The following is a 14144-nucleotide window of genomic DNA, read 5'->3' on the forward strand; positions in this document are numbered from 1 at the left end:
CTCTGGTGTGTAGTTTCTATTTGTTTAGAACAATACAATGTATTCAGAAGAGAAGGGACTGTCCAGTCCCCAAAAAGTAATCTCATCTTGCTAAGCTGCTACCAATTTTTATCCCACTGTGCAGCTGGAGAAAGTGAGGAGCTGCTACTCCCACTTTCTAGGCAATTTCCTTTACCATAAACCCAGGCCCACTCACTTCCTCCAGTCCATCTGTCAGCTAACCTTCCCTCATCTCAGAAGGTTTCCATCTCCTGCAGGATGGCCTTCTGTCCATTTCTAGGCTTGGATCTGAAATTATGTTTGAATTAGGCAAAATAGACACATGATCATGCAGACACTGGAGAATTAGCCAAGAGGTAGTACCCAGTTCAGCTCCTGTGTAGGTACATCACCTCAGAGGAGGGAACAGCTGCCAGTGCTGTCCCTCAGTGATGTGGTTCTGAGCGCAACCCACAGCTCAGATGAAGTCTACAGCTTCAAAATTAGCTCAGATATGCCTGCACTGCACTGAGTCACATTGGGGACTGAGCCTCTTGGCTCGCTGAGCTGGAGCTGTGGAAAACAGCAGAAAGGGGGAAAATTTCTACAGATGATGATAGCTAAGACCCAGCTAATCTTGTGTTTCAATTCTTTTGCAGGAGAACTGAAGACAGAAACACGTGCAATAATTTGCCTCTGCCTAAACATGGTAGGGCTGAAACCACTTGCTACTGATTGCCAAAAAATTCTTGTTGCTGTTAGTTACTACCCTAAATATGCTTGCTCTCTCATTAGTGCCCAATCACATTGTGCTGATTCCACAGGTCCCAGGAACATCCTGCGGTATTGAGTTCTACAGCCTGATGACAGGAGGCCTTTGAGCAGCTATTAATACAGCACTTGTAATTTCCAGGGCACCATCTTTGGAGCTTTTGTGTGTGCTGTGCATTCTCAGAAAAAACAAAAAAAAACCTAACACCCTAGGAGGTATTTTCTAGACTGGCTGTTCCTTTATATATAGCTTTGTCACATCCCTCCTTGGTTGGACTAACCAAGATCATACACTGCTCTGCGTTTGAAAGAAAATCTGGTACAATTATCTTGCACAACCTGTCATCATGTCCAGCCTCTCTTCCTTACCCGTGCTAGGTCCTCACTGCACCTCGACTTCTGGCTGACCAGGAACAGACCCTTTGAAGAAGTAGTGTCCATCATGACTCATTCCATAAAATCCTAAACACCAACCACAGGCATCTGACAAATTTGTATTTTTTTTTCATGAGAAGCAGCCTGCTGGCAGCTTTTCCACACTGACAGATGAAAGCAGACATGTTTCTGCTTGCCTTTGAATGTATCTATTTTGAACACTTAACATTCTTCTGCTTATCTAAATCTTATTCCACTTTTCATGTCTCTCCTTCTTCAAGATACAAATCACAGGGTTGTGATCTATCTTCTCCCTTTCCAGATTAAATGGAAACAATGAGACTAGAAAACAACATGGTAAATGGAACAATCATATACAGAACAACAATGAGTAAAAAAGCTTCCCTTCGTGACTGGGGGTAAATTATGGAAGCACCATACTGTATTTTTAAAAATGCATGCATGGGCAAAAACTAAAACCAAAAGGATGAGACAAGTTAGTATCATTTTTTTACATAACACATTTTAAACTTTAACTCAGAACAAAAAATGGTAAGTCAGTCATCACAGTGTAAGAAGAAAGGCTACTGTCACGGAGAGAGAAAAAGCACAGGCAACCTAAAAAAAACCCACACCATTAGAGAAACACAGATTTTGAGACAGTGGTTTCTAAGGATAGTTGCTAAGCTATGAAGACAGTAAAAACAAAAAAAACCCCAACAAATGCATTTAAGAAGCAATCCAACATGGGCAGATCACTTTAAAAACTACAGGAAGATGTCATAGTATAACCTCTGTCACTCTGTCAATCTGATCAACACAATCAGTATCATGTTCCTGCCAGTGCAGGAGGAATTCCAAGCAGGCATTGCATCTCCCAAAATACAAAAAGCTATGGGCACAAGCATCTGATACAGCTAGTCTGAGACCAGCGGAAATATGTGCATTTGTGCAAGAAGCAAGTAGCCATGAAACTCCTTGCCACAGGATGCTAAAAGCTTGTGTGATCACAAGGGAGACTGAAGAGATTCAAGTAAGACACAGTTTATAAATATATTTTATACAAGAAATCCCTGAGCTGATAAAGGGAGTCTGGGAAATCTAGTGGGAGAAATATAATTGATGCTTGTCTGATGCATCAGCTTTCACCTTTTATCAATTCAATAAGCCAACGACCAGGAGTATGTCCACTCCTTTTGAAATGAGTGGCTTTCATAAACATTCAAATCCAAAAAAACCCCATCAATCAGTATCTGAAATGTCCTCTACAGGGACACAAGCACAAGAAGAAAATTCTTTATCTGGTACTATTTTTTTCAAAAACATAAATCAATTGTATTTGAGTCTGTTCCTTTTCTCCCCCCACTTCAAATCTTGCATGAGGAAATGAGCAGAGATTTATTATGCAAGCCTTCTCCTCCTAGGACTGCTAGCGGCAACAGCTATAAAACAGTGACAAGGACCACCACCATCCAGTGTCTGGACTGAAAGAGAAATCATTATCACCTACCCTCTACATAAAAATGTCTCACCTGAGATAGCTTTGTTGTGGTGGCTGGTAGGAGTGGGCGACTGAACTTCTTCTGAGAGCCAATGGCTGCTGGAAATGGTGGTGCAGAGAAGACAGCAGCCACACAGTTAATCTTGTTGATCCAGGTCTGCATTTCTTCTTGGCTCCTGAGGATGCAACACATATTAAGCACTTGCTGACTCAGCCTTGTCTACCTCTTTCCATCCCTTCTAGAATATTTTAAAAAGTCAGAATAACCAAAACTGGACAAGTCTTAGGAGTCTGCTCTGTCTTCCTGCCTATGTTTGCAAGCAGTTAGTGCTAAATAACTCAGGATGGCTTGTCGTTAGGTCCATACCTTACCCTAGCACACATCTTTCTCTAATCCGATCCCAGTAACACAGCTGACAGAGCCAACTAATGACCTGATTCAGACATGTGTCCTAAGGCCTCGGTCGTGCTGGACACCACAGACCTACAGGAGGTTCAATATGGATCTTAGTAGAAAAGGGCTCAGAAGCAAAAGGCAGGTAATCTGTTATGTCTGGATATCACAGCATGAAAAACTTTATAAAATCACTCTTGTATTATGTAGTAACTTTGTTTCTAACCACAGCATATCTTCTAGAAAGACATCCAGCTAGGACTTGATGACATCAGAAGACAGACAATCCAAGACTGCCTTTAGTCAATTGCTTCAATGATTAATCATCCTGACTGCTATAAGTTTGTGCCTTGTACCCAAATTGAATTTCCTGGAGCTTCAGCTTCTAGCTCCTGCATCTTGTTATGCCTCTCTCAGCTAGATTAAAAAGCCTCTTAAAACCTGATGTTTCCTTCTCATGCACTACTTGTGCACACTAATCACATTACTACTTAATCTTGTTGATCAAATAAACAGATTGAACCTCTTAAGCCTCTGTTTTAACCTGTCCAGGCAGGAATTTATTCCTCCTTCAGCACTGCTTTCTTTCCTCAATGAGTGGCACAAGGAGAGCACTTACTGGGCTTGGAAAAGCAGGACTCTCCAATCTGCTGTTTTAAGCTTGAGGACATTGGGTTTCTTCTCATAGTCTGTTGCCTTGGATGCCAGCGCATGGTGCACACTAACCGCATTCTTCAGATCTTCCTCTGACAAAGCCTTTTCTGGCTTATATTCATCCTGCAGGAGATAGCAGGGAGAAAATTTATGGCATTCAATTTCTGCATGTACTATTCCTTTTTCCTTAGACTAGGGAAAACCTTATTCCAGAGTTCAGAAATAGCAAGAGAGTATATGAACTAAGTGCAACCTGACTTGTGGTTTCCGCTACCTTTAACATGTTTTCTTTTTCTTTCTTTCTTTCTTTCTTTCTTTCTCTGTTTTGATGTCTTTCCAAGGGAGAGAAGTAGTTCTACTATCTGCTTGACAGGAAGAGATGTAAGCAGGAAGTATTTGACTATGACAACAGCTGTGGATTACTTATCTTCATTTCAAGAATCCTTCATAATCAGCTCCCCAACTCCACTGCTCAGCTACTTAGGCTCTCAGCCTCTACTGCCTGATTTTGATTTTTCTCAACCAATTACCTTTGTAGGCGCTCCTAGGCAAGCCTTCACACACTGCAGAAGCCTCCTTACCATGTCCACATAGAAAATTACAGCAAACTCCCTTACATCTCTCTGACAAGGGTCTACAAAAGGCAATCACAGTTCTGTCTGAGTTTCTGACATGGTAACAGTACCACTCCTAACACCAGATGACAAAAACAGGGGCTCTTGTCTTGCAAGCATCAGCCTGGAAGCAGTCTTTGATCTTCTGACTGACAGAATCTGGACAAGGGCATAATGTAGTCACAAGTTTCATCCAAAGCCCACATGACTATAAACAGCTTGGGAAAGCCAGGAGCTTTCTGAAAGAAAAGTGATTTTCCAGCAAGGCTGCATCACGTTTTTTCTGAAGGGCAGGCCAAAGCAGTCTGTAATTGACTCCATTTCTCCCCCTTAGTGTATCACAGCAATCAGTCTCACCTGGAATATGCACCACGTGTGACAGCTGCAAAGCAGTGAAATAACTCCCAGCAGACATGGTAACTATTGATCGTGCACTTGAACACAATTTATGAGACAAGGTTTAGCAGGAAACATAGTGCAAGGTGCAGAGTATGTGCAGGGACAGCAATAGCTTCAACATCCAGGGAGACACCCACCTGAGAGAATGTGCATGAATTCACTTACACAACTCCTCTGGCAGCACACCAAACAAGACTGCAGCCAGAAGAATCTATGACACTGCCAAAGGTATCTGAGCTTTCAGCCAGGCTGGGCTGGGACTCTCCAGGTTGAGTTTCAGTGGATAGGAAGTCACCAGCTGTGGTGACCACCTCTTGGAAGGTGGGAGAAAACATCTTGCTCCTCTGTCATGTCTCATCCTTTCTGATGGAGGGCCTGATGCTAGGCCCACAACTTCCCACACTGGTGCTCAGACACTTAACCTGAGAAGAGGCAGCTATCCCGCAGTCCTGCCACACCACCACCTCTATCTGGAGCTACGCAAGGGCACAACCCACCACAGGTCTGGCAGGCCCAGCAGACAGGCAGAGCATTACTGCACAGGTGACCAAAGGGCAGCCTCCAACCTAAAGATCTGTGATATAAGGGGTTTACAAGGGCTGGCAGTGAGCAAAGACAAATGTCCTTTCTCTTTCATAATGTGAGACTCAGCAAGATTTGGAGGAATCTGTCTTTCTTGAAGGATGTTGCCTATGCCCACTTAGGGCATTTCTTTAAACCTTTTTCAAGGAAGTCTGGCATACCCTGTCTTAAAGATGGAAGAGGCAAGGCCCCAGGTCAAGCCCCTTCCTGTAAGGGTTAACAAGCTGATTTATTTGGTGGTAGTTTTGGGGGAAATGACTGACTCCATTGTCCAGGAAGACTGGGAAAACCTCAGAGACAGGAAATGAACTTAGACAGGCCTCAGACATACGATACTCTATCTTACCTCGTATTACTGCCTAGAGACAGGGTCAGCTATCACTTAGCTTGTTGCCTCCTAGCTTCCACTGTGAGCTGCATCCAATGTCTACAGCTTGCTCTGGTGACTAAGCCTGTTTCAGAAGAAGTCCACATTTGGGCAGTCCCAGAAGCAGCCCTGGCTGATGAATCCTACTTTCCAACAGAAAGCATTCATGGTAATCCTTGCTAATCCCACCAGATCAGTTGCCTGCAATCTACCATGACAGCTGGAGCTCTGCCAGCTTCTCCACAGGCACTGATCAGCATACCGCAAATGTCTCCACGTAGTTTGCCAGCCTCAGAGAAAGCTGTAAGGACATGAATGTGCTGCCAAAATTCCTTCTCCAAGGCCTTCAACTCTTTTTGACTGGCAGGGAATGCTAGGGGAGTAGGAACATCCATTTTTGCCTAAGCCGTCAAGGACAGCATGTGCTATGATGTGCTGGTGTCAGTGTTCAGGTTGAGCTGAAATGGAAGGCAGCTCTCTAAAGTTAGACCTCGTAGACCTAGACAGTGGCAAGAAACATATATGAAGCCAGAAAGAAACTGTGACCTGTTTGTCAGCTGCAGGCTGATGTGAGTGCTGTGTACAATGCAATGGCATGCTGAATTCATCTTTCTCAAACTCCTGGAGAATGACTTTCCCACATCTTGATGAGCCAGAGTCAGCAAATTTCTAAACATGTTTTTTGGTAAACCAGAGAATGACATTTGTCTTTTCTTATCAGTCACTGTGTACCATGGATGGATATCTCCATGCAGCTGCATAAGACAGCTGCAAGATTCTCTTTCAAAAATTCTCACCACCAAACACTTTACATCAGTCTGGCTGTTCACTATTTTTTTTTTAATTTTTAACAGAGGAAATTTGAGAAAATTTATATAAAAAGACCCAAAACCTGCAAGATTATGAAGTGCCACATCATAGAGCAAATATGCTGCAAACCTCACAGACGAGTCGAAACAAAACATGAAGGTTTGTGTCGTGTACTGTTTGCCCAGAAGCAATTTCTAGCAAGGAAGCGAGGTCAGCCTTATGTCCTCTCCTTATAAGCTTCTCTTATATATGCACATCACATCCCACGTCAGTCTAGTGAACAGACATTCTGTCAAGATGCTACTTTGCAATTTCCTCTTGCCATGAACAGAGAGTAGGAAATAAACCTCGGCCTGAGAATGCCCAGAGACACAGCCAATGTCCCAGACATGTCAAACTTCTTATTTTATATAATACTGCGCAGGCACGTTTAGTTGGTTAATTGTGAACATTTCCACTGAGCTCCTCCAGTGCTCTCTGTGCTCATTAATTTAGAAAGCATCTCTCCTAAATCACTTATTTAAGAACAAAACAATACATACCACAGAAATTAGCACTAGAATAATTCCAATGGGAAAAAAAAAAGGTGGGCAGGGAGACATGGTGGTCCAGAAAAATCCTCAGTAAATCTCAAGTGACCACCATTTACAAAACACTCTCATTCATGGCCTTTCACAGCAAAACAAGGAGAACAGCAATGCAAATAGAGAGACAGCAGAACTGGGATCACACTGCCCACTGGGGGAATGACAGCTGCTATGAAAAATTAATATTTATATTACAATAGTGTCTTGAGGGAACAGCTGAGTTACAGATGAACACAGAAAGCAATACTGCAGAGGTTTGTACATGTGTTTGTGTGTACACAGCACCTGTACAGTGAGATTTCTCTCTATCCTGCTTGAACAGTGCAATGAAACCACCACCACATATGTCATCTCCACAGGTATATAGGGAATGAGAAAAAGAGGACGTGCTTGTGAATGCACCCCAGCCTACTGCACTATGTCAGCTTTACCTTCTCTATAATCCGGAGAGAACTGAGGTGAACTGAGACAAGGCAATCCTTTGACCGGGACTATTGCCAGGACTATTTTCAGAACTATGCACTTCTGCAAAGAAATCAAACTGTTCTAAAATGCTTCAGTACTTCCTGAAATTAGAATAATTTTGATCCCTACAGAAGGAAACAGCAGCTCGGCAACCTTTACTATAACTACTTGGCCTACCTGTGTATTTTTTAACTCTGGCACCTTCACCTTCTATGATACTACATCCCTAAGAGAGTAAAGTCTATTTGAGAGCTGAAGGAAAGCCCTGGCAGACCCTCTGAAGCTGAAATCACAGGCTTTTTCACAGCTGCAGCATGTGGCTGAGCAGCGGCCAGAGGCATTGTGGGGAGGCTCACAGCTGCCTCATCACTCTTGGAATGAGCTACCTCCCATCACACCCTTCTGTCAATCTTTTCCCAGCACAAAAGCAAAAGCTTGCTTGGTAGTGTGCTACAGTAAGATGGCTTCAATGCAATGGATGGCTCCCATGCAAATGGGAGAATGCAGCTCTGCGGAGTACTGCCCTGTAACCACTGAATTCAAGTGTTCTGAGAAGTGCAAAATACACAACTGACAAACAAATATGAACAGGAATTCCACAATGTATTTCATTCTGCAAAGATGCAGTCATATGTGAAATTACTCCCTGCTCCTGAAAGCATGGAGGGTAACAGGGGGAAGGGCAGCATTCTGTAGGAAATTTGCATGCTACATCAACATCTCTACATTTTATGAAACAGAAAGCATTTTAAACTAATATGCCAGCAATACTCATAAAAATATTTAATAAAAGTGCTAAAATAGACAGTATACTCAGTTCTTTCCCTTGAATATCAAATAAGGAATTAAATATTGTATTACAAAAAAGGAGTCTTCTCATTTCTCAGAGAACCCTGCAGTTTTTTCAGGTGAACATTAAAGATTACTTATCTCAGAAACTCAAGTAGATTAATCCACTTTGGTCATAAAAGGGCAAGTACAAGCCTGCCATGGAGGCATTTTAGTAATACCTGAATGTGCTCCCAGCAAAAGGACTTGGGCTTCAGTGGACTTGGTTTTAGTCTCTTGCACTGGCTCTGAGCGTATCACATCCAACAGCCCAAATCTTCTATTGTGACCACAGATTTTTTTTAGTCTGTTTCAGGATTTCAGCCACCTCAAAAAGGTACTGCATCCCGAGCATTCACCTTGTAAACCTCATGCTATAATAATCTGATTCAAATCACCCTTTCTTCTCAAGGGACTATACAGGCTGGGTCCAGTGAAACCAACAATTTCAGAAAGCCACAGCAGGGGATGAGGAAATAGCAGTATGTACTTGTAGTCCCGATAGTTACAAAACTATCAGTTTTTGAGTGAAAATGTAAAACAGCTTTCAAAGAAGCATACTTCTGCAATATAGGGTAGTCTGGACAAGCTGCATCTATTCCATGAATATTCATCTATATTGGAGGGCAAAAAGCCTTAACAACCTACTTAGTTGCTGCCATGTATTTGATTTTTGACAGTTCTCACTTGTATGTTGCATTTTATGTTCTAACAGTGTAGTTAAAAATGTACTATAATATACTTAAGCTTGCAACAAAAGGCTTAAACGGTTTCATCTGACTTTTTTTTTAGACACTTTGCTGTCAGGAAGCACATTTTGTTAGAAACCAGTCCTTTCTTGCTTTGTGGGGGAAAAAGTATCCTTTTATCCTTCAAGTTTGCAAAGGAACAGCAGCTGCAGATTCCTACCAAAGCCAAGCTGTTGTTCAATTGTTTTGCAGCTGGTCTTGCAGGCACTGCAGAAAAGTGTACTATGAAAAGGTGGGAAAGGAGGACAACCTTACAGAAGGGCAAGTCATACATATGAAACGCAAAGTTAAAAGCAGCCTAGAGGAATGTGTGCATGACACAGAGAGGTGACACTGTCTTTCCTGGTGAAGCTGCTGGTTTTTTCAGCTGTGTCAGACAGCAGTAGCATACACTGGAACTACAGGGTGCACGTGTGGATGCGGCAGTGGAACTGAACTTGAAATTGTGAAAAGGGAAAGGGTGTCAATGAGAGGATTCATGTCTGAATGTGTGTGTTAATAGGGTGGAGGTAGGGATATCAGCCATGCTGTGCGTCCGAGGGAAAGGAGCCTGGAGGTCACTGAGAGAGTAGAGAGGATGCATGCTGCTTTATACCTCTTTAATTAGTTTTCAAAAGACAGTGATTTCCCCTACCTTCTGCAAGTACAGGACTGTTCCCTTCAGCACAGCATAAAAGGTTTTCCAGCCTCGTTTTCCCCGGGGAGCTGGAAAGAAAACAAATAAAAACCCATTTAGATCAGATCCATTTTTACACTTTGCATACCCTACAGGAGAGCTACATTAGCCCTGTGTTAAACCTCCTTCAAACTATCTTTCTCAAAGGACAATGCAACATAGCACAGCGCCTGCATGTACCTGCTGTGAGAGAAAGTAATACAACAACCCTAATGACAGCCCTGGACTGGATCAGGAAGGAACAGCAGCAATGCAGAATGAAGGCCACAGAGAGCCACAGAGATCCAGTGTTTGTCCTCTTGAAGGCAGGCAGACATTGTCCCACACAACTACATTTGAGCTCTGCATCACGGCAGTTTTCAGAAAGAAGCAGTCTTTCTGCATGCCACAGCAGGCTGGCAGGAACTGCTTAGAACCAGGGGGATACTACACAGAAAGCAGTGCCTCCCCAGAGCATCCTTCCCCTTTACTGCTGCTGCACCCCCAAGGTGACATTGAGAAAGGAGAAGGGTGCCAACCATACATAAAATAAAATCATACATAACATACCCAACCCCACAAGAAAGCCAGTTAGAGGTCGAAGAACAGATACAACATATCTAGTTCATAAATTCCTAGAGACAAGCAGTGGTGGGGCCGGGGGAAGTAAATTCAACATAAAGACTGAAGGATCCAGTCTAAAATTCAGGTGCAACAGAGGGAGAGAATTAGGCACAGGCTGTACAGTCACAGCACCAGAGACCAGAAGCCCACATCTAAGCTCACTCCCCAACAAGCACACACCGGTGACCAGCATCCATACAGTGCATCACTGACACTATACCGAAATTAATACATATACAACTAAAGAATGACACTCAGAAAGGCATCCCAGTCTGATCTGAAGACAGAAAGTGAAGATGAAGAGGTTAAAAGTCCCTTGTCCCAGAGGTTAATCATTCTCATCTTGCAAAACAGGCCTTACTTCTAACTGGCATTTGTTCAGTTCAGTTTCCAGCCATTGGCCGCTGTTACATCCTTTTCCTCTAAGTGTCTAAGTGCTTTAGCCCTCGAAACTAGGTTCCTGAGAAAATACAGATGAGCATTCTAGCACATAAATTCATCAGAAATCCCACACAAGCTAATCTCTGTTCTGCAAGGACTCCATTAGAAAATGAAATATGAAAAGGTCTAACAAACAAAAACAAACAAACAAAGTTTTATTAGCATCTGGAAAGTCAGAATGCAACTTTTTTGAGAACGGCAGACCTTTAAATTATACAGGAACTTCTGAAAACACGGCCCTAATTACATTACTCATAAAAGAGTTATCTCCAGAATGCCAGTGTCCAGTGTGTTAAATAATGAGCAATTCTGGTATTTATAATTAAAGAAATAATTTAATATAGGCAACTAGATACAATTACTTATTAAGGCTGAATAAGAGGATGTTTAATAAAGACAAGCCTATTTGGAGTATTCAGTCATCATAAAGAATTAGGTCAGCTTGATTTTGACACCTCTGTCTGAATCCAGTTGTCCAGCTGTTAGCTTCCATCTTGAAAATATGACCTCCAATTGTACCTCCTAAAATAGATTAGCAAAACATGTGAACACCAAAGAGCTTAGCCTAGGAGAGACTGGCTGTCACTGGAAACCCATCATGAAGCCAGACTTTGTCTTTGGGACTTAGCCGACCAATGTGAATCATGAGTAGGCAATCATCAACAGTTACTGGAGAAAACACAGATGCTCTGACTAAGCTCAGCTTTTCCCAAGATCTATAGACAAGAAATGAAGATATTCAAACAACAAAACACACTCAGAGGCCCTTGATAATTAGTGCATCACAAACAGAAGTAGGACAAGAAGGGAAAAAGATTATTAAAGTAAGTAAGAGACAGAGCAGGATTAGTACAAGAAAGGGACAGGAAGGAACTGCATATAAAAAGCTGGCTGGTGCCAAAAGCTGCCACCCTTCACTGGATATGTGACCCAAGGCAGGGAAAGTATGGAAGGGAAGACTATCTTCTGAACAGAGGTAAAGAACAGCCTTTCTTTAAAGACAGACGCAGAGAGGAGGAGAGATCTGGAACAATCTGGTGTCACATAAGGAAAAGGAGAATTATCAATTACTGCAGAACACCTACTGTAATTCACTTGAAATTATTTTTATCTGTAAACCACTACATTAATTTTCTTTTAGCCCAAAAATTCACATGGCTTTGCTGTATCACATTACTTCTTATACTTATGCATTAGAGCTGCTGCAAATGGGACTGAGCATTGTAAATTCTGGACTAATAGTGAGAGTGTGATAATTCAGTTGTTGTCTTGCCTGTTATTGCTGCTATTTCCCCTAATGAAGCAGCAATATTAACCTTGAAAAGTACATGGGCTCATTTGCAAGTGGCATTGTGAAGACATAACAAGAAAATAACACATTAGGATCGAAAAATTACTCACTTTTCTTTCCATCCATATCTGCATGGATTTTCCGAGCCAGAAATCCAGTTTTATACACGGCAGCATTGGAGTCGTGAGGGATGTCCAGGAATGGGTTATTTGAATTGCCAATTCGACTGACAGCCTTTGTCTGGTTCCCATTATCCTTTTCATCTGCACCGTCCGAGTGAGATTTTTTTTTCTCTTCTTCATCCCTTAAAAAGCAGTGAAAATCATGCATGAAGGATGGACTGATCAGCAAAGTATCACTTCAGCAATTTTTGAACACTCCTTGTCAAAATATACCTCTCTCTTTATAGGGGGCCATATTTAGGGAGAAATCTAGAAATATATCAAAATATAGACATATTATAGCAAAGCTTCAGTTCACCTACTTCATCAGCACAGGACACAGATTTTCAAAAAGCCCAAGTTTCCATTATTGTTTTGAGACTTCAAGAATGTCCTGTGTCCTCCAACTTTTCCTACTTTAAATTCCATGTATTTGAGTACCAAAATGGGAAATATTTGTCTGCTGGGTTCAGCTGAAAAATCCCCAACTTCTTCATGAGCTTCCATGTAGATGAAAAGAAATAGAATACTACAGATCACTGTGGTTTACCCCTTAACTTAGCATATGAAGCACAAACTCTACCTATTTTTCTTTATTTTCCTCTGAGACTAGCATAAAATTAGTAATTTAAAAATAAAAACCACACCAGGTGAATTAGGTCATCTTTACTTTGGAAACAAAATGCTGCTGAAAATGTTACTTATTAGGGCAATGTATTCCACAGAGCTCTTGGGGACAACAATGCAAGTCACAAGCACTGTCTGACTAATAAAAGCCTTTTTGCTTGTCAGAGGCAAAGGCTAAAAAGGACTAGGCAACCCAGAAAGTAAAGGGCGTCCATCACAAGAACAGGACAACAGTTTTCAGAGAACAGGCCAGATTACAGAGCAACCCTTCCTCCTTTGAAATCCACACACATTCCCCTCCAGGTGACTAGGAAAGGCGTGTCAGGGAGTATGAAGGCTGTCACTGGAAAACTGTGGTAGCAACACCTCCTGAGACCAGCATCTGATTTAAAAAAAAAAAAAAAAATCACTTGAGTGTAATGATGCTTAGTATTGCTAACCCACTGGGGGTGGATCTCAACTTGATGCATCTCGCTGGACCCAGATGACTGGCAGAGAGAGCAAGCTCAAGCAGATCTTCCAAACACATCTGTATGTCCAAAGGCATGTATCAGGTGACGATTAGCAAGGCATATATCAATCCGGAAGCTCCTTTAGGAATACACTGCTACCATGGCTGCTTATGGGAATGACCATTCAAAAAAGTGTCCTCCAAGAACTATGGGCTACAGCAACAAATCTATCTTATCCTCAGCTCTGCTGCAAAGGAGGCTGATTATCACCCTCTACAACTGCCTGAAAGGAGGTTGCAACCAGGTGGGGGTTGGCCTTTTTTCCCAAGCAACCAGTGAATGATGAGAGGACATAGCCTCAAGCTGTGCCTGGGGAGCTTCAGGTTGAGCATCAGGAGAAATTTTATCACTGAAGGGTGGTTAAGCATTGGAACAAACTTCCCAAGGAGATGGTAGAGTCACCATCCCTGCAAGTGTTCAAGAAACAAGTGGATATGGTACTTGGTGTCATGGCCTAGTTGAAAGGGTGATGTTCAGTCAGAGATTCCACTTGATGATCTTGGAAGTCTTTTCCAAACTAGATGATGCCAATCAAAATTATTCTATGACTCTGTGAAATGGTCTTCGGGAGAATAACTTAGTCTAAGGAGGTAAAAGGCTAAGAGACTGGTTTGACAATAAGGAAAACAAATCCAGAAACATGGAGTCTGTATTAGTGAGCTCTGTAGCAGCAGGGAATGTTCCCAAGCATTCAATTTTCGTCATCTCATATAAATTACAGAAAAATAGTCAGGAGGTGCACCATACCTTCATGATGT

General features: G+C 42.2%; 1 protein-coding gene across 2 annotated transcripts in view; it reads right to left on the reverse strand.

The window, feature by feature from the left end:
- PSD3 (pleckstrin and Sec7 domain containing 3) overlaps window positions 1-14144 on the reverse strand; it is a 115480-nt gene that overhangs the window by 16336 nt on the left and 85000 nt on the right. For both annotated transcript variants that reach the window (XM_041471287.1, XM_041471279.1), the window contains exons 11-14: window positions 12197-12390; window positions 9710-9780; window positions 3640-3797; window positions 2658-2802 (exon numbers count right to left, since the gene is read on the reverse strand). In XM_041471287.1, coding sequence (XP_041327221.1) covers window positions 2658-2802; window positions 3640-3797; window positions 9710-9780; window positions 12197-12390 — 568 coding nt within the window. The remainder of the gene's footprint in view (window positions 1-2657; window positions 2803-3639; window positions 3798-9709; window positions 9781-12196; window positions 12391-14144) is intronic.

This window comes from Pyrgilauda ruficollis, unplaced genomic scaffold, assembly GCF_017590135.1.
Source record: "Pyrgilauda ruficollis isolate IOZ18807 unplaced genomic scaffold, ASM1759013v1 scaffold106, whole genome shotgun sequence".
Lineage (NCBI taxonomy): Eukaryota > Metazoa > Chordata > Aves > Passeriformes > Passeridae > Pyrgilauda > Pyrgilauda ruficollis.